Source organism: Excalfactoria chinensis, chromosome 18, assembly GCF_039878825.1.
Source record: "Excalfactoria chinensis isolate bCotChi1 chromosome 18, bCotChi1.hap2, whole genome shotgun sequence".
Taxonomy (NCBI): Eukaryota; Metazoa; Chordata; class Aves; order Galliformes; family Phasianidae; genus Excalfactoria; species Excalfactoria chinensis.
The window spans coordinates 906,702-927,885 of record NC_092842.1 but is presented as its reverse complement, the minus strand read 5'-3'; the positions used below and the strand labels follow the sequence as shown (position 1 = coordinate 927,885).

Here is a 21,184-nt window from a genome sequence, read left to right as displayed (position 1 = left end):
CTGTTTTTCTGGTGGTGAAATGTTGTTAAAAAGCAACTTTCTGTGCTTTCTCCCCGTGGTGCTCAGAGCAGAACCACAGCCAGCTCTGTCTGCAGGCACAGGGAGGGGGCAGCTGGGGAAGGACATTAAAAATGCACATTGGTCCAGTACTGTCTCCAGTCATTTTTCCATGCACCTGAGGCAGAGCTTTGCAGCAGAGGGGTTCAGGAGCACAAGGTGCCATCCGTCCCCAGCAGCCAGCTCAGGGGCTGGGCACTGTAAGCGGTGGCACAGGGTGGGGACGCTCACCTTCCTCTGGCACAGCCCATCGTGTCCTCCTGGAAGCGTTTCTAGATCCTCAGTTTTTAAGTGCACACAACTGGATTCTGGTAAAGCCACCAGAAGCAGAAAATACAGGTTTAATTGCACTTTATTTATCAAGAAATGCAAGTCCTTCAGGCTACCTGTATCGGGAAACAAGAAGTGGAATGTGTTAGTTGGAACCTGCACAGGGCACTGCTCAGAGGGGAGGCCGCAGCCACAGCAGGGTTTGTGCACTCAGCCCTACATGAGGACAGGATTTCCACACACCAATCTTCAGCACTGAGATGTTCAGCTCTTTCATTTCTGGAGCAGCTGTTAGGAAACCCCAGCCACGCTGCCCCTGTGACAGCAGCACGGCCCCAGCAGCCACTTGGCTGCTCCACAGACTTTGGTCTCCTCCCCAGTTTTGAGCTGTGTTTGGCCATTTGCCACTCAGTGCTTTGGACGGGGCAGGGAGCTGACAGATGGCTGCACAGACACTTCTATTGCCCCCCAAAAAAAGATGGCACAGGCCAAGTTCAGTGGAAGCTAACCCTTGGTGGAGTTATCCTCATGGCTTCCATCTTATTAATGGAGCAGGGGTACGAGCGTTACTTGTTCTAATGACACTACGTACTGTTCCTACTTCTAAGTTGCTGTAAGTGCAGTGAGAAACAGAAGTGCCAAGAGAAATCCAACCAGTCTGCACAGCTGCCTCTCCTCATCGCCCCCCTCCCTCTCTGCACTCAGGCTGAGCAGCTGAGCTGCACACCCTGGCTCCCAGCAGAGCCCAGCTGAGGCTGCATTAAAGCACACCTGGCCACCACTCCATCAACTCCTGCTGTGTCCATCACAGCAACAGAGAAAAAGGCACAGGAGAGAGGCTGGGCTGGCTGCAGCAGACAGAATTATTTCCAAAAGACCTTCACTTTTAGTCTGACTTCTACAAAAGTAGTTACCTACTGCAGGGTCCTGCCGGATTTGTTCTTCTGAAGCAATTTACGTAGTTCGTATTTGCATAAAGTTTCAGATTAATCAACCAATGGTTCACAGAAGGACAGTGATACAAACATGCAGTGAGAACAGTTGGTTCCTTCAGCTCATCCCAACCTTTGTGCATGTCTGCCAGGTCAGAACAAATGGGTCTGAGCGCCCAAGAGTGCAAAGAGAGACTCCCACTCTCAGGCCCTGTCAGTCTGCAGTAGAAAAGCCTGAGGAGTCCTTGGCTGTTCACAGCTGTCCCACAGATGCAGCTCATTAAGTGCTAAGTGCTCTGGGAGTGGCCATACCCACAGCAGGGGGCTCGCAGGCTCAGCAGGCAGCTCTTCATCCCAGCCAGTCCAGATCATCATCCTCATCATCACCAAAGAGTGGAGCTGGAGGGGGGCGACCCTTCATGCTCTGGAAATCAAAGCAGAGGGAAACCTGTCAGCCTTACCAGCTTCCCAGTGTTCAGTAACTACCACACAGCTCTGGCTCAGAAATCTCCATCCAATTTTAGGAGACTATAAACCAGAAGCATCATTACTGATGTTTTTACGTTTATCATAGGGTGGCTTAATCTTCCAGGAGAGACGCTTACAGCTGAAGAGACAGGAGGGAGTAGAAAAACAAACCCCCTTTGCTTAACCCATGACCTTTTCCTAATGCTGTGCAAGCAGGAGTTTGTTGTCACCATTTCAGCCTGTGCAGCACCTCCAAGTGCAGTGAGAAACAAACCCAGAAGCTGAATATACACAGAAAATGTTTGGGAAGTTCCAAGCTCAGCCAGCAGGGGCCAGTCAGCCCCCACAGATAAACTGCAGGTCAACACCTGAGTAAATTCAGCAGGAGTGGAAAACAAGACGTACCACTTCCTCCTCATCCTCCTCTTCAGAGGGAACTCGAGGCTTTGGTGATTTAAGAGATGCTGTTTTGAAGAAATCGTCGTCCTCAAAGAGGCTGGAAGATAAAGAACAAGCAGTTCACTTGCAGGATATGGGCTCTTGGTTTCCTTTTATGTGTTTTATTAAGAATGATATCAAAGTCTCACCACCCAGACCAACTCTGCTTCATGTTTTAAGGCACAGAGCACTCACCAGTGCAGAACAGTTCAGTGATGGGACCTGACAGCCACCAGTAGCAGATCCCAAAGGAACTGCACGCTCCTCTCCAGGCTCAGCTGGGAACCATTCCCAGCAGACACCAACACCACCCACCTCCACCCAGATCTGAGCAACTGTCTCCCAGCAATGCGCCCTGGACAACTTGTGCTCTGCCAGGGGCTGTCTGTGCATCCAAGACCAGCACCAGATGGCTCCTCAACTCATTGTCCTGTGCTACAGCACAGCTGTACCAGCCACTGATGCGTGCTGCTGTGCCAGCCCGTCAGCAGGAAGATGTGCCTGCAGTTAGGCCTGCACTTACACCTTACCTGGAATCCTTTTGGCTAGGGCTGGAGCCTAGTTCCTGCTGCTGTGGGACTTCTCTGATGGTAGGTGAGCTCTTCGCTTCTGTGTTGGATTCTGAAGCAGGCTCCTGGTCGGAACCAGCTCCATCTGATGGGTCTGTGCAGTTTTCCCCCTCACTACTTAAGGGAGGGGGCTCTAAGCCTCCCACAGGCTCCTCTGCCTCCTGCTCTGCTGCTGGTTTGTCTGCAAGCACAGCCACATCCACTTCTGGCTTGGTTTTTAGAAAAGAAGGATCTGCATCTTCTGCCTGCAAAGACACTCCGAAGGGACTGCGTTCAGTCTCTGCTTCTCTTACGCGGCCACTCTCCTGCTGCTGCTCAGTCAGAACAAAATCCTCATTCACCTTGGGAGCGGCCTGTTCTGCAAGCTCAGGCCCTTTATCAGCATTCAAGCAGTGCTCAGTTCCAGAAGAGAGAGATTCCTGCTGGACCTCCTCCTCTTCCAGCACTCCACTGCTCTGTGGTGCCCGCTCCTCCTCAGGCATTCTGGTCTCAGCAGCAGGAGGTGCAGATTCACCTTTGTGGCCAGACAATGTGGAGCCTGTGCTCACTTCGCTGAGATCAGCAGAGCACACAGCAACCCGGGCAGGGCTGTGTTGCATGAGCTCTTCCTGGTCTGTCTTTGCTCCAGGCGATCCCTCTGGCCTCCCTGCTCCAGGTTCCTCTTCCTTTTCACTGTCATGCTCTGGTCTCTCCTGCTGCTTGCTGAGTAGCTGCAGTGTTACAGTCTAAGAAATAGAGGGAATGTAGGTTACATCCTAGACAAACAATCACAGATCTCTATGTTGTCCCACCACGAGGCTGTTTTGCTACCCACAGTACATTTCTGCTTCACAGTTATTTCGTACTCCCTGCACTCTATTTCAGCACAAGCCTTAATCTCTCACATTTATTACTTTCTATCTCTTATTGCTACTGTACCTTGATAGTGTTCATGACAACACCTAGAACCATCCTGCCACTGTATGTCTCCTCCAGCTCAAATTCACCCCGAAGACACTGAAAGACCCCATTCATTATCTTCTTTACCTGGAAAACAGCAAGACATGAAGCAGGCAACTCATTAACATCTGAAGCACAGGACAAAAGATAAGGTACTCCCCTGGGCAAAGGAACAATAAACCCAAACTAACACATGCTGACTCAAAGAACTTACTGCTTTTCAAATCAGGAATTCTGATAACAAAGTAGGACACATCACATCGTTTTAATTCAGAACTATTACACACACCAAACCCATCCCTCCAAAACTGAGGAAGGCTGCACAAACCCAAGGCAGACACACTGCTATGTTCTCAGGTTTTAAGTCTAAGCTTCCTTTGCTCCTCGACAGGTCCTATTACCAAAACCATAGTGCTTTCATAGAGAAAACAAATCCAAAGGAAAACGGTGAGGAGAAATACTGGCTGTTCAAACTCACTTCTTCTGTGAAGTTCACAGGTGAAGATCTGTCCTGACTCATCTCCAGCTTTTGGATACGTTCTTCATAGTGAGTCTTCAGTACCACTATTTCAGACTGCAAGGCTGAATACTGCCAAAGAGAAACTAAAAGTTACAACAGTTGTAATGCTATTTGCGGAACTATGTTTAAAGTGCTGGTTTTATGTTTTTAAGTGAAGGGCAAATTGTCAATTGACAAGCACGGCAGGGACCAGGCCTTATCACTCAGCCTGTTCTGGTTTGCTGGAAGCAATGAGTCTTCCTTCCCTTTCACATTCCTGAACTCACGTTCTTGTTCTGTACACGGGTGGCCTCAGGCTAACCATTATTGCACTCCAGTTTGTATTCAGCTGCTATGTTATCCTCTTTACCTTCTCTTTGACAGGCTCCAGTTGTTCCAAATGTTGCTGAAGCTCAGACAATTTTTGTTCCTCTGCTTTTTTCAATTGTTTCAGAGCTACAAGCTGAAAGACAAGGACTAGAGCCCATCAGTTTACAGCCCTGTTCAATGTCATCCAGCTCAAAACTATTTCTGCTCAAAAACAGCCACTGAGATAGAGCAGTATAGAGATTGTGACTGTTGCTTTAGCCTATACATCAATTTGGCTCTCGCTCACCAAGGAGCTGCAACAGCAAATTCACTACCCCACAAAGCCAGTGTAAGAGATGCACACGACATCTTGCAGATGAGGTCAAATTCCTCAGACAGCCAAGAGGTTAAAAGTCAAACCTCCATCAGGGAGCAGAGGACTTGGTTGCAGTCAATGATTATTTGGAATTTTATTTCAGCAATGAGGAACAGTCCTTTACCTTCTCTTCCAGCTGGGACACCTGCTGCTGCAGGGAGTCTCGCTGCTCACACACCTCCTGGTACTGCCTAACATGCTGCTCCTTGGCAGAGGCCAGTGTCCGTTCACATTTGGCTTCCCACTGGGATTCCAGCTCCGCCTGGATGAGTGATAGCTGCCCACCGAGTACGATAATCGTTAGAAACAAACATTGATCTGAACCTGCACAACAACCTGCAGAAAGCCTGGGGCCCAGACAAATAGTGGAAAAGCAACACAACCCGCCCTAGGCTGGACTACCTACATGCAGATGGCAGCCATCATCAGCTCCTGCCCACACCTCAGAGTTCAGTTCCAACCACAACCCCACAAGTTGGCCCAGACTTCAAATCTCCTGGCATTTTTCCATGCAGGTGTTCACTCATCAGCAGCCACATATCTAGTTTTTAGCGACTATTTCTACCTGTGGGTCACTACAAGTTTTCTAGACACCAGCTGGAGAAGCTCCCACAGCTCCTTACCTGCTCTGCTGCTGCCTGGTCAGTTGAAGTCCTTGCCTTTTTCAGCAGCTGCCGAAGTTTGTCCAATTCCTGCTGATACGATCTGCGTATTTCTTCCATCTCTTCCTCTGCTTGAGCTCTCTCTGAGAGGGATTTCTTCTTCCGCTCAGCAAGATTCTGTAGTACAGAACAGAACTTAAGCACAGGCCAGACTGCACTAAAGTAGCTTCTTTTCTTCTTGCTAGAGGAGCTTACTTGAGGAGATGATCCTATTTCAAAACAAAGTTGATTTATCTAGTAGGTAGGAAGGTTAGCATAGTACTGAGTAAGGCTGGAAAAAAAAAATCAAATGACATAAGCACAAGAGATGCACCAGCATGGGGATCCTTTCCTGCAGACAGAGACAGGGTTCACTTAATCTGCATGCTTACAAGCAACATCACTGAGGTAAATTTCTAGCAAACAGCTGAAATCCTGCATCTCTCTACAATGCCAGCACCAAACACACCTTTTCAAGAGTCTCCTTCTCTACCCTTAGGTCTGTCAGTTCTTCTTCCAGTGCCGAAATCTTCATATCCAAGTGTTTACGGCTCTGCTTCTCAGCTTTGAATCTAGTTTGGGTGTCCTCAGAGGTTTCTCGGAGTTCTGCAGAAATACATTTTACTGTGGGTTTCAGCACTACATGACTCAAATTAAAGGCTGACAGAAAGAAGCAGTGCTTGTTGCACAACCACACCAACATGGCCTGCATCTGCAACAGGAACAGGAATGTATCAAAAGCTGCTTCTGTGAAGTGGGAGTGCTTACAAACTCAGTCTTGATCTAAACTTCTTAACCAATAGGAAATTTATAACCTATACAGTATGCTAGACAGTAAGGCCAAGGGTTGGCTTCTACAGAAGGCACCCTTGTGACAGAGTGACTTTGCTCATCAGTTCAGCCCACTGTCCTATTAGTAGTGGCAAGGATGCAGCACGTGTCCTTCAGACATTTTGGCGTGTCTCTATCCTCTGATACCCCCGTGAGCGATCCTAGGGAAAGCAGGAACAGATACCCCAGAACAAAGGAAACATTTATGACTTACAGAAGAGGAAAAAGAATGACACAGAGGAGCTCTCAAGGAACAAGCTAAGTTTTACCTGCTAACTGTGCTTGCATTTTGTTGAGCTGTGTCTCGTGTCGCTCTGCCTCCTGCAGGGCAGCAGAGAGCTGTTTCCGCAGATCCATTTCCTTCTTCTGGTGTGCGGTCAGCTCCAGCTGCAGCTGGGAAACCTGTGCTGTGGCAGATGCCAACTCCTCTGCAACTTTGGCCTGTGGCACAAAACAGCAGGGAAAAGGGGGAAGAAAAGAAATTGCAGGGTATGCAAACGTGAGGAGGTGCCAGAACTGTGCTCACAGGAAGAACGATAAGGCTGTGGAGACCTTGTCAGGGATCCAGCACCTAGCGGGCACCCCCTAATTGAAGAGTTACTAATCACCTTTCGCCATGTTACTGTCTCCACACCAACTCGAAAGGTGCTCGAGGCCACCAGCAACCTCATTACATTGCTTAACTCAACCAGTTTTGTTTTTCTTTCCCCTAAATAGTTTAAACACATAAGACTTGAATAGAGCCATCAGTACTGGTACTGAGTTTCCATGCTATGCCACTATCTACTCAAGTTAAAGCCTGGACTCTAAGACCTAATTATTGTCACTAAGCTTACAAATCCCTGAAAAAACACACAACATGGGCTTATTGTAGCAAAATAAGCACATTCTCTCACAAGCACATGGTGCAACCACCTTGAGGCAGTTGCACAGTTAGGGCTGCCATTTTTGAGCACGGTTCTCAGAGTAATTTGTTAACCTGTTTAGATTTAGCATTGTTCAAAGCCAGCAACTTGCATAAAATGTGGTTCTGAGGCAGCTCGTTAGACAACTTGTAAGCAACGCATTTGGAAAGGCTCAAGACACCAAGACAAAGACACAGAGGTGCGTTTCCAATCTTGTTGCATAAGTCACAACATTCAGAGGATCCTCTGCAGAGGCAGAACTACATCCATCAGAAAATCTCACTTGCTGCAAGGAACACCTAAACATTTTGTACATCTCTGCTTGCATTTGGATTCCTAACGGGCTTTCACGTTGCTGTAAGTGGTAAGTCCTTCTGAAGCTCCTCTCAGGGTTATCTCCATGAAGGAAATAAAGACTGTGATCAACACCTTCTGGCAGAGAAGAGCAGTGTGCAAAATCTTTCCAGTCATGGCAAGGATGATGCATGCTGACCTTGAGGACTGGGATTCTACACCATTAGTTCTTAAGAACCATGTTGATTGGGACTGACTAAAACCAGATCCGTTTTCTTCTTACACTTCCATAACCATCTCATTACTGTTCAGGACACAGACTCCAAGCATGTTAAAAAGAACCCCACGGTGTATCTAAAGGGTATATTTTAACGCTTCCTGTTATCTTTGTGTGCCCTTAAGGAGAGTAAAAAGGAAATCCTAAGTCAGGAACTGCTATTAGACTGAAGACTCTACAGTGAGCATTTCATGACTGCACCAGCTCAGCTCCAGCCTCCAGGTACCAAGAATCTCACATGATTCATGCCTGATCTTAGTTATATGATCACAGCTATTTCTCCTGTGAGGGAGATGAAATGAGCAGCAACGTGGTAAAGATTGTTGAAAGGGCTCCCCAAGGAGGCAGGCAGCAGCTACACTGCTATCAGTTATAAAGCCCCTTTCTGAGTGGAAGATCCATGCTAATTCAAGATCTGAGGCAGCTCTTTTCATGTCAACCAACTCCTAACTACTTTCAAGAGGAAGCTGGACTAGCACCACGTAGGGCATGATTATCTATCATCTACAGTCAGCAGACACACTGCCTCACCTGGTCCCAGCCCCGATCCACTGGCAGCATGTGCTAGGAAGAAAAAGCAGTGACAGGAAACAGGGAGAGTTAAGAACACAACTTGAAAGGCAGAGGCATTCATCATCATCAGAACAGCTAGTGCTTTATTACTGGAGCATGAGATGTGCCAGAGAAACATTTAAATTATTCAAGAACTGTAAAATCTTAGATGGAAGTAGAGAAGTGAGTTGAAAGAAAAGAATCTGAAGGGATCCTCACACAGATACACTGCATACCACATGAATTACAATGGAGCCAGTTTCAGGCTGGTCATCACCAGGTCCTACACATAACTATTGTTTCATTGTCCTGAGGAGTGTGTAGGTACTATCAATTGTTATGTAACACAAGCCTTGATTGAAAGCTGTGATGTGCTCTGCCAGGGCCAAAGATCCATAATCCCAAAGCACCAAAGCAAAGTTACTAGCATCTCCTCTCAGGGACCCTTATCTACAGATTCCCAGACTCTACCATAAAATAAAGGACAAATACCAGTTTTTAAGAACGGATAAAACTGTTTTAAAATTCTCTTCCCTGGTTCTCCTACCAGAGCTATAAAGGGAAACAGCAGATTAGATAAAAGGAAGAGGAAGGAATGTCAGGCTTCAGATTGCAGTCAATCCTTTACTGAAACTAGGGAAAAAGCTTCTCTGCTCTAGCCTGAAGCCTGTTTATGTAACAGCGTGACTGCTCAATCAAGTGGAGTCCTGCTGCAGATGATGCCTGAAAACTTCCTTCTACTTTTCTTGTACTTCCAGAAGATGCTCCCTCCCCCATGCAAGCAGGATGTCACACTCAGTGACAGAAAGGAATTTATCTTCTCACCCTATTCCTGGTCAGATGCTTTTACAGCTCCACTTATAGGTATGCAATCTGAACTCTCAGTGGAAAAATACATTCCTCCTTCATCTGCTGATACCAGCACACACATCAGCCATATTACTTCATTCTTTGCTCTACAGAAACACTTGTTAGCATGCTTTAAAGAGCAGCTGCTTCCATCAAATTTCGGTGCACCAGTTCATGGTTCTCATGCAGAGCAAGCATTTATCTTATCACATTTGGATTGCAGAGAAACACAATTCAGCTGAGGAGAATGGTGCAAGAGAGAGCACTGCAATTTAAGCTGACAGTGCTTGAGAAAGCATAGAAGACACCATGCAATTAGAGATCTCAGAGCTGCCCTACAAGGGTTAGACTGACATGAGTGCACTTCACAGTATAAACGCCACACATGAGTGCATTTAACTCAAATGAAAGCTGCCTTCCAGTAGTCCCTCTCATAAAAGCACAACCCATTATCCTAGAAACAACTTCCTTGATTGCTATTAAAAGAGGTGTTTAAAAAACAAAGCAAACCAAGCACAAACGATGCAAAAGCTCTGATAGGAAACTTTTTCTTATAGCTACACTGAATCTTTATGCCAATTAAAAAGAAAAAACTCTTCTGAAACTGTCAGCACAACTATGTGCTTTTTCAGCCAGACCAGGCCCCGTGAGGCACATAATACCTTAACGTGCTGGGCATGTACTTATAAAGTTAATGAGATACTTCCCAGTTAATCTATGAGTATTCAAGCTGTGACAGCATAGCAATCTGAATTTATGAACTCTGTGCTGCTTTTATCTTGAAAGCCATGAAAACATTCACTTTTCTTTTTCAAAACTTCTTTCAAAACATTGAAAACTACAGTTATCCTGTATGGATCTGACTTAACCTGCCCTGGCTGGAGAAGCCTAGGATTCTGCAGTGCTGTCAGCATGGTTTTACCTTCTCCTGTTCTGCATGCAACACTCTTGCCTGTGTGTTTTCATTTGTTGCTTGCAGTGAGTGGTTCCTCTGCTCCATTAACAGGTTACTTTGTTCAACGTATCTATAAACAGGGGAAGATGGCACAAGCATTTATATAAATACACAAATAGAGAAGGAAGTGACGAGACAGACAAGGGATTTCAAATCAGCTTTCATTGATAAGAAACCCCAGACAGTTTGTATCACGTCCTGCACTAAAAAGTGCCTTACCACCACAGGAAACAGATTACATCAGTTCAGACACATGCTTTACCTCTCTGCCACTAATCTACTATTCTTATTGCACAGTCAAGACTTTTGATAGCAGAAACCAGTGATTTCCAGGCTATTTCCTCAACTATGGAACACAACACTGGATCCGGGAACACCACTTCCTGTACGATTTCTTTCACCTCACTAAAAGGCAAGCAAAAGCAAAATAACCCCCCAGAAGCAGAGGAAGCACGCTCAAAGAAAGTAGCATGAGATCTTTCCCTTTTATATATTCATGTTTACTGTAAGATCTCATTTGGAGATATGCCCTGCAAAGACAGAAGGGGATTAAAAAACACCAATATTTTAGCTAAAAAAAATAAATAAATCAGAACTTCTCTCCGTTATAGAGATAGGACACCTCCTAGCTACATCTAAGCAAATGTAAGACAGAAACTCCTTGCAGGTGCAGGCACAGTATACCTTCCACTTCTTACCTCTGATTCCGCTCTATCAGCTCACTGATCTTTTCATTCTGCTCCTCAATTCGACTGCTCTTCTCAAATACCTCTTGTTTCAGCCTCTCATTCTCCTAAAGAATAAGTTCAGCATGAATATTCACCCTACTCGGATACTGCTGCAAGGAAGCTTAAGTATTTGTTCTTCACAGATGACTTATAGCAGTGAGAGAGTTCCCTAGAGAGCTGGTTCTGGCCACATAGAAATAGAGCACATGGATGGACAAGCATTTAGCCCAAGCCAGTAAAGCTATCTTCATTAGAAATAACACAGTGAGTTTCAGTTCCTTATGGAAATAGTCCAGTAAGGCTGGCAATGATCACCTGGATTATGCGCTGGATGTTGCTCATGATCATAGAGGCTTCCATAGTCACAGATGAGATACCAGGCAGTAGTGAGCTGTTCCCAGCGTTTTGTTTCTTCAGCTCCTCCACCTGTAGAAACAAGCCAGATGAAATGAGTTCATGGATGTAGGTAGGAGCCAACCACCTGCCATTTCACAGAACCATTTCACTTTTCTGTCTCTAGGGTGCATCTCCTAAAGTGCAGTGAAGCAACACAGCGTTTCAGATCGTATTTAGGGAAGTAAACACATCTTCCCCAAAGCTTGTACTAACTTTTTCCATAGTAGCCGAACTGCTACCATTTCAAGGTCTGACAAGATCGGAATTCTCATTAAGTTAGGATACTATTTACAAACTTAATGCAGGTGTTTACAAAGAGCCATCTCTACAGACTATATTTGGAGAGCAAACAGTAGTAGCTCTGTTATCAATCCTGCCTGTGTCACACATTACCTTGGCAGCCAGATGATCCATTTTATCTACTACTTTGCTAACAGCCAGTCGGATTTCAGTGTTATTTTGCCGAACTTCTGTCATCAAAAAGGAAGTAACGTCCCCAGGTGCTTGAAAGGAAAGGAGAGAATAAACAAGAACATTTGAAACAGCACAACATTACAGTCAGGTTAAACATGTGTATGTTACCACCACCACCCAAGATGTCAGCTATAAACAGCTCACTGCAGGTATTAAAAGCTTCCATAAAGCATGTACTTCTGAAACATACCTTGGTAAGGTGCAGGATACATCTGTCCTACAGGCTGGAGCTGAGAAGCAGATGTAGCAGTTTGGGGATAAGCAAATGGCATGCCTGGATACGGCTTGCAGAACAAAATCGACAGGTTAGATATTTTCTCCTTTCATACTAAAATGGTTTTAGACCCCAAAACAAAGATTATACTTGAAAAGAATGAAAACAAAAAACAGAGAGTAGAAAGTCAAAGAAACACAAACAACAGCTTTTGCTTTAGGAAAAACAGCACAGACATTTCCCTAAAGGCTAAAATATCTAAGTGTTTTAGTTACTACAGTGTAGTAAATGACCTTCTTCACTGAAGCACATGTATGTTAATGCCTTAGTTTTCACCTGCCTTGCAAGTATGTGGAAATTTGTTTTATCCACCACAAAAGCTGATACTGAAAAGGGATGGTTAACTCTTAGTTCAATAAGTTCTTTCTAATCAAAAACTAAGAAGCATGTTATTTAAACCTCAGAATGCCAAAGTCATGGAAAGCAGCCTGTCAGCTTTATATGCTGCTGGAGTCCTTGCTCCCAGCAACAGAGTGAACAAAGACTTCTGATTAAAAACAGAAGTTCTAATAGTCTCCTTGATTAGAGTTTGGTACCTGAAAGCCCTGTGCTCCTCCAGGCAGAACTGAATGGGGCTGGATCGTCGCAGGTATTAAAGCAGCAGAAGATACCGGGGGTGCAGAACCAGACGCTTGAGCTACTGAAAGGGAACAAAGAAATCCAGCACATCAGAAAGCTGCTAGAGATATTTGAGCTTTTAAAGGCAAAAAAAACCCAACAACAACAACAACACCTCATTGAAAAGACCAAAAATTTAACACAATCCTGTCTGTAGTCTTGTGAGAAATCAAATGCAGTCAAAGAATCGAGAGTAGGATCAAAGCATTACCCTTCATGGAAATTTCACTTCTAACCACAAATTCAATTTAGACAAACTCTGCCATTCAAACAAAGGTGCTTTGAATTAACCAACACACGGTGTTACCCAGATGGATTCTGAAGGCTGCTCAGCTGACATTCACTGCTCTATGATGGAAAAACAGGTCAGGTCTGCTCGTGAACTGCCAACCTTCTGATACCCTTTGCTACCATTTCCAAGCAACAAATTTTGCAAGCCACAGAAATCTCAGACATCTCAGCACATTAAATGACAGGGTGAAAGGCCAACTCACACATGATTCTGTGATACAGCTGCTTTTCCTCAAGTAGCAATGTGTACACAAGATCATTTAAAAAAAGCAAACTCTAAAGACGTCAGTCTCATGCTTTATGAATTCTACCTACAGAGCTTTGGATCAGTACATCTTATCAGAGTTCATCAGATCCTACTTCGGTTCCTGAGAGCAATCTTCTACTCACACTGACACTTGAAGCCCACAGCAAAGTGAAATGTCTCTGTTCCCAACACTGCCTCACCAGCACATTACCTTGTGGTGACACTGTAGGCAGTACTGCATGAGCTGGCTGTGATGATCTCATGGAAGATGAAACCACTGGTTGTGCTGCCCCTCTCAGTGAATTTGGATCCTAAAAACATTTCTACATATTAAAATGAACATCCAAGAGCAGCTTAACATTTTGAACTGAAGTCTATTTGACACTAGCTGTTACCCAATTAATGTGTTTAAACTACTCAGGAATACTCAAATTACTGAAATTTCTTTTGCCACAGAAACAATGTGCATCCCCTGGAGAAAGGGAGAGCTATTACTATGAACTCTAAGCAAGTCACACAGAAAGCATTGAAACAAAATCTCAAATAATGTACCTCTATTTCTGAGTCACTGGAGTCAAGCTGACTACCTGCTGTCCCAGCAAGGAAAGGCAGCATGGGCTGACCCATTTTAGCCATTCGAGAAATCAGCTTTGCCTTTGCAACGTCTGGATTCTGAAAGAAAACATTTGAAGTTATTCTTCCTCTGCCACTCAGCCCCGTGTCTCCAAATAATACAGAAGTCTAACCCTGCCAAAGGCCCAACTCACTGCCCCACCACTTAAAACTCACCTACATAAACCTGCAACTTTTCAGTGACTGAAAAAAGTAACTTTCAAGACAAAATGATGAATGTATTAACCTGTCTTATTTTCTATACTCTCCCTCTGGGCTCCTGCATGATGTTCACTTGATCTTCAGCAATACTTAATATAAAGGTGAAAACAAACAAGCTTCCCTACATAAGGCTTCAAATTAGTTAGGAAATAAAGTAACAGCACTTACTGCTAACTGTTCACTGATAGAGTTTGACTTGGCCCGAACAGCTGGCTCCCTGAAAAGTCAAACAGATGTGTCAATAACTGTGGTAAATCAAAATGAAATTCAGGATCCAATATTGTGCTTTTCTGAGAAATCTGCTGTAGCAGAACCCATACAGCTTAACAACACTAGATCTCAGAAACACTGCAGAGCAAAGGTTTCTTTCATGGGTGCTCATCTCAGCATTCAAGAAGAAACCTTTCTGCAACATTCACCTACATTCCCACACACTGATGGCACAACACTGGCACACAGAGGATGCGCATTTGCCAAGTGATGTGTTAGCACAACACTGTCCAAGATGTTTATCAGCATTAACACATTTTAATGCAGCAAGTTGTTTTAACAATGCTTCTGCTTACCCGGGCTTTGGAGGTATTGTAGATGGAGGCAATAAAACAGGGTCTGCAGAGAAGCCATCTGAATTAGGTACTGGTGAAGGTGCAAGAGAATCCCTTGAACTAACACTCTGTCCATCTGAGCCAGAGCCTTCCTTCACTAGCTTCACCTTAAAAAACATACAAATAAAATATTATTCCGAGCTCCCAGAAAGGAATTTTAGCAACTTGCTCACTTCTGATGACTACTCCTTTGCCAAGTTTATGCAATTTGAGTGAGAACATAAATGACTTGGAACATACAAGAGAACATTCCATCATTTGGAACTGCAGAAGCACAGTCCTTACAGACTTAGTCCTCACTATTTGGAGTTGTAATAGCTCACAGGTAAGACAGTAAGGAGATCCCAAAACAGCTGGAACAGTCATGGCTCAGTAAACAGCCTAGATAGATTGCTTTATTTTAAAGGAAACACACCTTCCTGAGGCATTTTGTTTATAACTGTTTCTGAGCTGCAGTTCTCATGCAAACAGCAGATTTCTGCTGACAGCCTGTACCATCCAACAACAAAGCAGATGCAAGATAAATACTTGGGAGAAGACACTCACCCGCCTAACCTCCACCTCAAAAACTAAAGTAGAGTCTGGAGGGACACGGCCAGCCACTCCCTGAGTCCCATAGGCCCAGGCTGGAGGAATAATGAGATAGCGTCGTCCTCCTTTCTTCATCCCCATCATTCCTTCTTCCCAGCCCTTTGGCATTCAGGTGCCAGAAGAGAAAGCAAACAGCCTGATTACTGACATTACAATTTCTTTTAACTACACACCGATCAAGACAGCTCCAGGCACATTTACAGAAAGTTCCAAAGCACAGAGAGCTTCGTGTAAAGTCTTGATCAATTTTAGTGTGCAATATTAAATACATGTCTTACATCAATTCAATGGCCTTTTTTAAATTGCAGCATTAACTGACGAATAAACATGCAAATCTGAATTTCCTTGTTTGGTGTCAAGAAACCCTGTTTCTAAGTAATGGATTAAGTCGCTTCCAGAATAGGGAGCTTCCTGCTTTCAAAATAGGACAACTTTCCATTCTTATTTTGAAGGAGACCTCAACAGATCACATAAATTAAGGAAACAGAAATTTGTTGAATGAGCCACCATTGCAGCATTTCCCATTAAATGAAACATATAAGAAAGAGTGTGTATGAATCCTGAACAAAGTCTTCAGTAACAGAAAGATTCAAGACAATAGTTCTATTACAGTGAAACACCAGAAGTTCTACCTTGATGACCTTTCCAGAGCCCAGCTTTAGGCGCAACAACTTGTCCTTGTTGACGTTCGAATCAAACACCTGGAGAGTCGAAGAGCAAGAATACAAAATCACACTGACTTCTCAACTGTTTCAAGATTCTCAACACTGCTTTACAAATCTCATAAACTCCCGCAGCCTCTTACATACTATTTCACTTCCTGTTTCCCTTCAAAAATTAACTCAAAACTAACATAAGACAGAGCACAATTAGAATTTCTAGTCTATTGTGCAGCACAATTTCTTGAAGTGAATGACACCTGGAGACTCAGACTTTAAAACTGCTTCAAGCTTGATGGTCCGGACAGGACTGATCCAACAAGAACACTGCACAAACAGAACAACTGTCTAGATATTTAATAGCTGAAAGGCTCAACTGCAGATAGATGCAAATGTAAAAAGCCTTTTATTATGAATTATAGTAATAGTTAAAAGAGAAGTGTTTTAAAGATAACGCTTTGGAATACCAAAGCAAGTCTTTTGCCTTCGCTTTTCTGTCCTCAACAGCTTTGTCTTATCCTGCTGGCTTGTAAGCAACCTCATCCATTTAACACTTGCAGATGTGTTTCATGTCTTCTTACTACTTCATCATGCTGCTTTCAAAATGAGCATAGCTAGCTTCATTGGCCTTTGTCATCACTTTTAGCGTATCTATGAAATTTTAAAGCATTTCTATCACCTCCTCTGAACAGTAATGAAATCCTTTATTATTCTATCTGTAGATATAACACATTTAATCTCACAGAAGGTGAAAAAAATGACTAAAAACTCATCTTTAAAGCACCAGCACTATGCTAGAAGTGGCAGGTTTCTCCCAGGGACTATCAAATCCATACATTAGTAGGTGGCAGAAAGGTCTTTACCTGTCCAAGCCCATTGTTCTGGAACAGCCAACCTGTGTAGGCAATCTCCAGAGAGTCCCCTCCTTCAACTCCCTGCCCTTCTCCAAGAAGGAGATCCTGGTAGAGGACTGAATCAAGCACTGGGGAGCTGTTGTATTTGGCAATACACACCTGCAAAAAGAAAGACACATCAGCATCTTGACCATTAAGTCGTGGCATCACAACTGCTTTACACATCTGATGCATTTCTTACTGCACTGATCAAGCACAGCTTTGCAAACCTTCCTCAGTCACAACCAGTGACAGCTGAACTTCAACCAAAAAGATTTTTTCGCCTTCCAAAAACAAAGAGATGCATCGTAATCTGCCTGCTGTTGAAACAAGTAGCAAGTGACATCCTGCACAGAGTAAGTAGTTACCTGCTTACTGAAATCCATTGCTGCCTTTTCTGACTCAAACATGATTGACCAGTTTTGTCTTTGATCATCATAGAACGTGCTGTAATTGTTGGACTGGACCTGTGGGAAAGGAAATCAGCCCAATGTTATATGCTAAAAGATGCATTCAATTAACATGAAAGTAATTAAAAAACACTGTATCTGACAGAAACTTTAAATATGAGCTACTGAAACTAGAGGTAGAGAAAGAATCCTGCCACATTACCACCCAATTTCAGGCTGAAGAAATAAGCCCTTATTACTCAGCTCATCATCATAGGAGAAATGTTGCAAAGATTCAGTACTTCACGGATGCTGCAGCTTTATTAAGATGGTTCTTTGAAGCTACGTTCTGTTATACTGAGATTTTCCAGTTGTAAGGATTCTCTTTTTCACAAGTGCTGATTACAGTAGGATTTCCACATGCAACCAGAGGTTCACTCAGTACTTAATACTAAATAAAACATAACTAGATAGCTACATAACCCTTTAATCTTACAAAACATGCCTATAGAACTAGACAGCAAGCTAGGATCCCGATCAGACATTAGGATTGGAATTCTATTATTTCAGAGAAGAATTTCTAGTCATCAACCAAGAAATTCCACATCTCCATAATAACAAGCCAACAGCAAATCACAACACCCCTTTTCTGTAAAATCAGCAGAAAACCGCTTCCTGAGAGATCCCATTTTAGGGCTTACAATGTTTTAAGTGGCTCTTATCACAAAAATGCTGAATATCAAGATTCAGAGCGGAAATACTTCCTTGCCATCACTTCCATCTGCTTACTCATTTGTATTTTCTGAGTCACTTAACCACAGATGATTAGCAGGAGGAATTTTGTTACTATTCATTTTAGGACTGAGAATCTAAAAACATCTGTGATGCAGAGGTAAAAATACGCCTCCTACAGGTGTACTTTCATTATAAAACCTACTGATTTCATAGGGCTCTGCAATAGGTAGATCTAACAGTTTATTGCGCAACAAGGAGGACAGCACTCCCTGTCAGTGTGCCATCTCTTGCTACATCAGTCGGGAGTTTGATCTCAAAGGCTATAATCTAAGAAAACACTTCACAGCAAACAGAGGTTCATTCCAAACAGTGCAGTGTACCGGATGCTTTTCTAATCCGGTCTTACCGTGAGTACAAAGCCTGGGTGGATCCTTGCAGATGCGATCTGTTGCTGCTGACTGATGTAAAGGAGAATCCTGTACTGGATTCCGCAAAGAATTGTGCAGGGGAAAAGAAAAAAAGACAACAACAAACCAACAGAAACTGAAAACGTTTTCAATTTGAGTGTGCTTAATTCTGAGCCAAACACTACAGGATTACTAAACACACCTTGCAGCATCATTTTTCACAGGAAAAATACTTAACAAAATTTTCTAACAGCTATTACAGACACTTGAAAACATGCAAGCAGTCAAAGTGGTTCAGTGATAAATACTGCACAGTAAGCAATAAGTTGTTCTTATCAAAGCATAAGTAACTTAGCGAGACAATATCAATCATGGGATAGGAAACAAGCCACAAAAAACAACACGAACAGATCAGAGCATGTATGGTATCCTATCAAATACATCACTTTACTGGACTAACTAAGAAGACCTTCAGCATGCAGAGCAAAGGCATCCCCAGTGAGCTCAGAGAAACACTGCTTCATACCAGCATATCCTCGGCATGAAAAATATCACAGTGAAGTGTTTCTCACCTCTTTAGTAGCATGGCTCCCCACTACAGCTGCTCCATACTTGCCTTGCTTCAAATACTGCCCATTTGTACTGCAAGAGAAGTGAGACACTCAGCTGTGGAACTGTCCCTGCCTCAGATATTTCCCTCAGCTGTTGCTTTTCCTCTTTAGAGTTCAGGTCCCTTTCCTCATGACCAAAATGCGTGGGAGGACTTCTGAGCTTAAAGAAACTACAACTGTCTTGCTTACCCACAGATAACAGGAGCATACATTGTGTAGTTTGAGATGGAAATTGCAGAGATGCAAGGCAAGCAAATCTTCACATGACAGCTGCAGCAAACGTACAGTTACACTGCTGTCATTCTACACTCATGCCTCAGTTTTCCACAAATGAAGATGAGACATAAGCTTCTGACAGAGCTGGTCAGAAACTGTGCAGATGTCAGGTCAGTTCCCAGCAACGCACAAACTGAGAACTTGCTGTTTACTTGGCAGCTGCGCAGTCCTGAACTGACCCTTTATTTTTTGAGCAGAACCTTGCATTGACTCGCAGCATGCAGACACACCTTATAAGATGCCTCTTCCTACTTATCCAAAAACACCTGCCCTTATATCTGTTTCAGGCCCCAAAGACACGGACTCTAAAATACAATGAAGAAAACCACTGTTGTACTTACTATCGATAAGCATGAACTGCAGTGGCCACGAAGACTGATGGTGTTCCTGAAGATGCTGGGGCTGCGGGTGCCTTCTGCGCTGCCTGACCTGCTGGAGAGCAGAAAGCAGCATCTGGTGACACAGAACTGCCACATCTGCTGGCCAGTGACAAGGTCATGATACATTCCTCCCCCAGAACAAAATAACTTCAGTGACTGAAGAAACTGGAACTGTTTGGTCTGGAGAAAGGGAGGCTGAAGAAAGACCTTATTGCACTCTTCCAATATCTGAAAGGTGCTAACCAAGAGGGTGGGGTTGGTCTCTTCTCACTGATGACAGGTGACACAATGAGGGGAAATGGCCTCAGGTTGTGCCAGGGTAAGTTTAGCTTGGATATCAGGAAAAGCTTCTTCACAGAATCGTTAAGCACTGGGGAGCAGGTCGAATCACAGCCCCTAAATGTGTTTAAAAGCCATTTGAATGTGGTGCTCAGGGACATGATTTAGCAGAAGGTTGTTAGGGTAGTATGGTTGGGTTGTGGTCGGACTTGATGATCTTTACGGTCTTTTCCAACCCAAGCAATTCTATGATTCTAACTCCAGAAAAGGATTAAAGAAGTTATATTCCAAAGTCTCTACAGGCTGCAAAAATAACCCAGAGAGAGTACCAGAGGAAGATAACATCAGCAAAGAAAAGCTAAGTGAATATTTGCATTGCTGTTCCTCACAAAAGCCCTCACTGAGCCAGGATAGCTGCTCCAAAGCTCCTCCTGCCGCGTGATCAACTTCAGTCACTTACCAGCTGCTGTCTGACCCTTCTTGGGCTGCTTTGGTGCAGTGTATTGAAAGAATTCATTTCCCTGGCTTGAGACTGTCTGATCCAATCCAAAAAGAGACGCCAGCCTGGCACTAGAAAGAGAAATGAAGGAACTGTTAAATACAGACTTCATAGATAAAGGACTGAAAGTCACCCCGCACACAAAGCGCTCACTGCCATTTCAGACACACAGCGATGTCTGTTAAGCAGCTCTGGACTAATCAGACATCCGGCTTTGAAAAAGCAGAACTTGCAGACACAGCGAGCTGAGCAACACAGTGTTTCGTTTCCTCAAAAGTGAGCACAGGGAACAAAAATAAAGGCCTGAAGCAACGCCAAACGAGAAATCACTTTAAAGCAATGAATAAGACTACCCTCCAATTAACCACTGCTCTTGTGACGGCAGACACCATTTAGAATATACTTTTTCTTCTTTAAGTATCTCGAGGAAACAAGTGCTTCCGTCAGAACTTAAAGCTCCGCTGCCAGAAGGACAGGCCTAACGCTAGGAGTCAATCTGTGACTGCTGAACGATGCAACCCGTGTCAAGAGGGGAGCCCGCACGGAACCTCACAGCCCGGCCCACGGGAGGGCAGCCGGCTGCGGCCTGTCCGGCTGCCGTGCTCTCCAGAGCGGGGACACCCGGCGGCCACTCACCCGGTGGCGGGGGCCAGAAAGTCGGCGTCATCCTCCTCGGCCGCGCCAAACATCCCGGCAGCCCCGCAGCCCCGCGCTGTCGTAAACGCCTCAGCCGACAGCGGCGCGCTTTGCGGCCGTACGAAGACGGCGGGAGGAAGGGAGGCGCGGAGGCGGGGCTTAGATGGCACATCCGGGGGCGGGGATAAGGGGACAAGGTCA

At 44.3% G+C, this 21,184-nt stretch overlaps 1 protein-coding gene across 3 annotated transcripts; it reads right to left on the bottom strand.

The window, feature by feature from the left end:
* Nucleotides 1–392: 392 nt before the first annotated feature.
* On the bottom strand, nt 393–21,163 carry FKBP15 (FKBP prolyl isomerase family member 15). Of its 3 annotated transcripts, none has more exons than XM_072352821.1 (30): nt 20,984–21,154; nt 20,309–20,418; nt 19,531–19,621; nt 18,875–18,944; nt 18,302–18,376; nt 17,140–17,238; nt 16,742–16,891; nt 15,852–15,920; nt 15,175–15,318; nt 14,590–14,735; nt 14,192–14,240; nt 13,742–13,861; nt 13,401–13,500; nt 12,570–12,673; nt 11,950–12,043; nt 11,679–11,788; nt 11,205–11,315; nt 10,860–10,954; nt 10,129–10,231; nt 8,337–8,369; nt 6,599–6,770; nt 5,968–6,104; nt 5,481–5,636; nt 4,982–5,134; nt 4,543–4,635; nt 4,152–4,262; nt 3,653–3,760; nt 2,696–3,459; nt 2,133–2,223; nt 393–1,683 (listed from the first exon to the last, which is right to left on the bottom strand). In XM_072352821.1, exons 1-30 carry the CDS (start codon nt 21,034–21,036, stop codon nt 1,609–1,611), a joined length of 3,786 nt encoding a protein of 1,261 aa, XP_072208922.1. In that variant the 5' UTR covers nt 21,037–21,154; the 3' UTR covers nt 393–1,608. The 3 variants fall into 3 exon arrangements, with proteins under 3 accessions (XP_072208922.1, XP_072208924.1, XP_072208925.1); XM_072352823.1 differs by having other exon boundaries at nt 19,531–19,618; XM_072352824.1 differs by lacking the exon at nt 8,337–8,369 and having other exon boundaries at nt 20,984–21,163.
* Between the last annotated feature and the right edge of the window lie 21 nt (nt 21,164–21,184).

Bases quoted from the DNA above. Each gene is read 5' to 3' on its own strand.
- FKBP15 (XM_072352821.1), bottom strand. From the start codon at position 21,036: ATGTTTGGCGCGGCCGAGGAGGATGACGCCGACTTTCTGGCCCCCGCC. The intron at 15,319-15,851 runs GTAGAACTTCTG...TGAATGCCAAAG, and splicing joins GCTCTGGAAAGGTCATCAAG to GGCTGGGAAGAAGGAATGAT. The intron at 8,370-10,128 runs GTAAAACCATGC...TTTTCTTCCTAG, and splicing joins TGCATGCAGAACAGGAGAAG to CACATGCTGCCAGTGGATCG.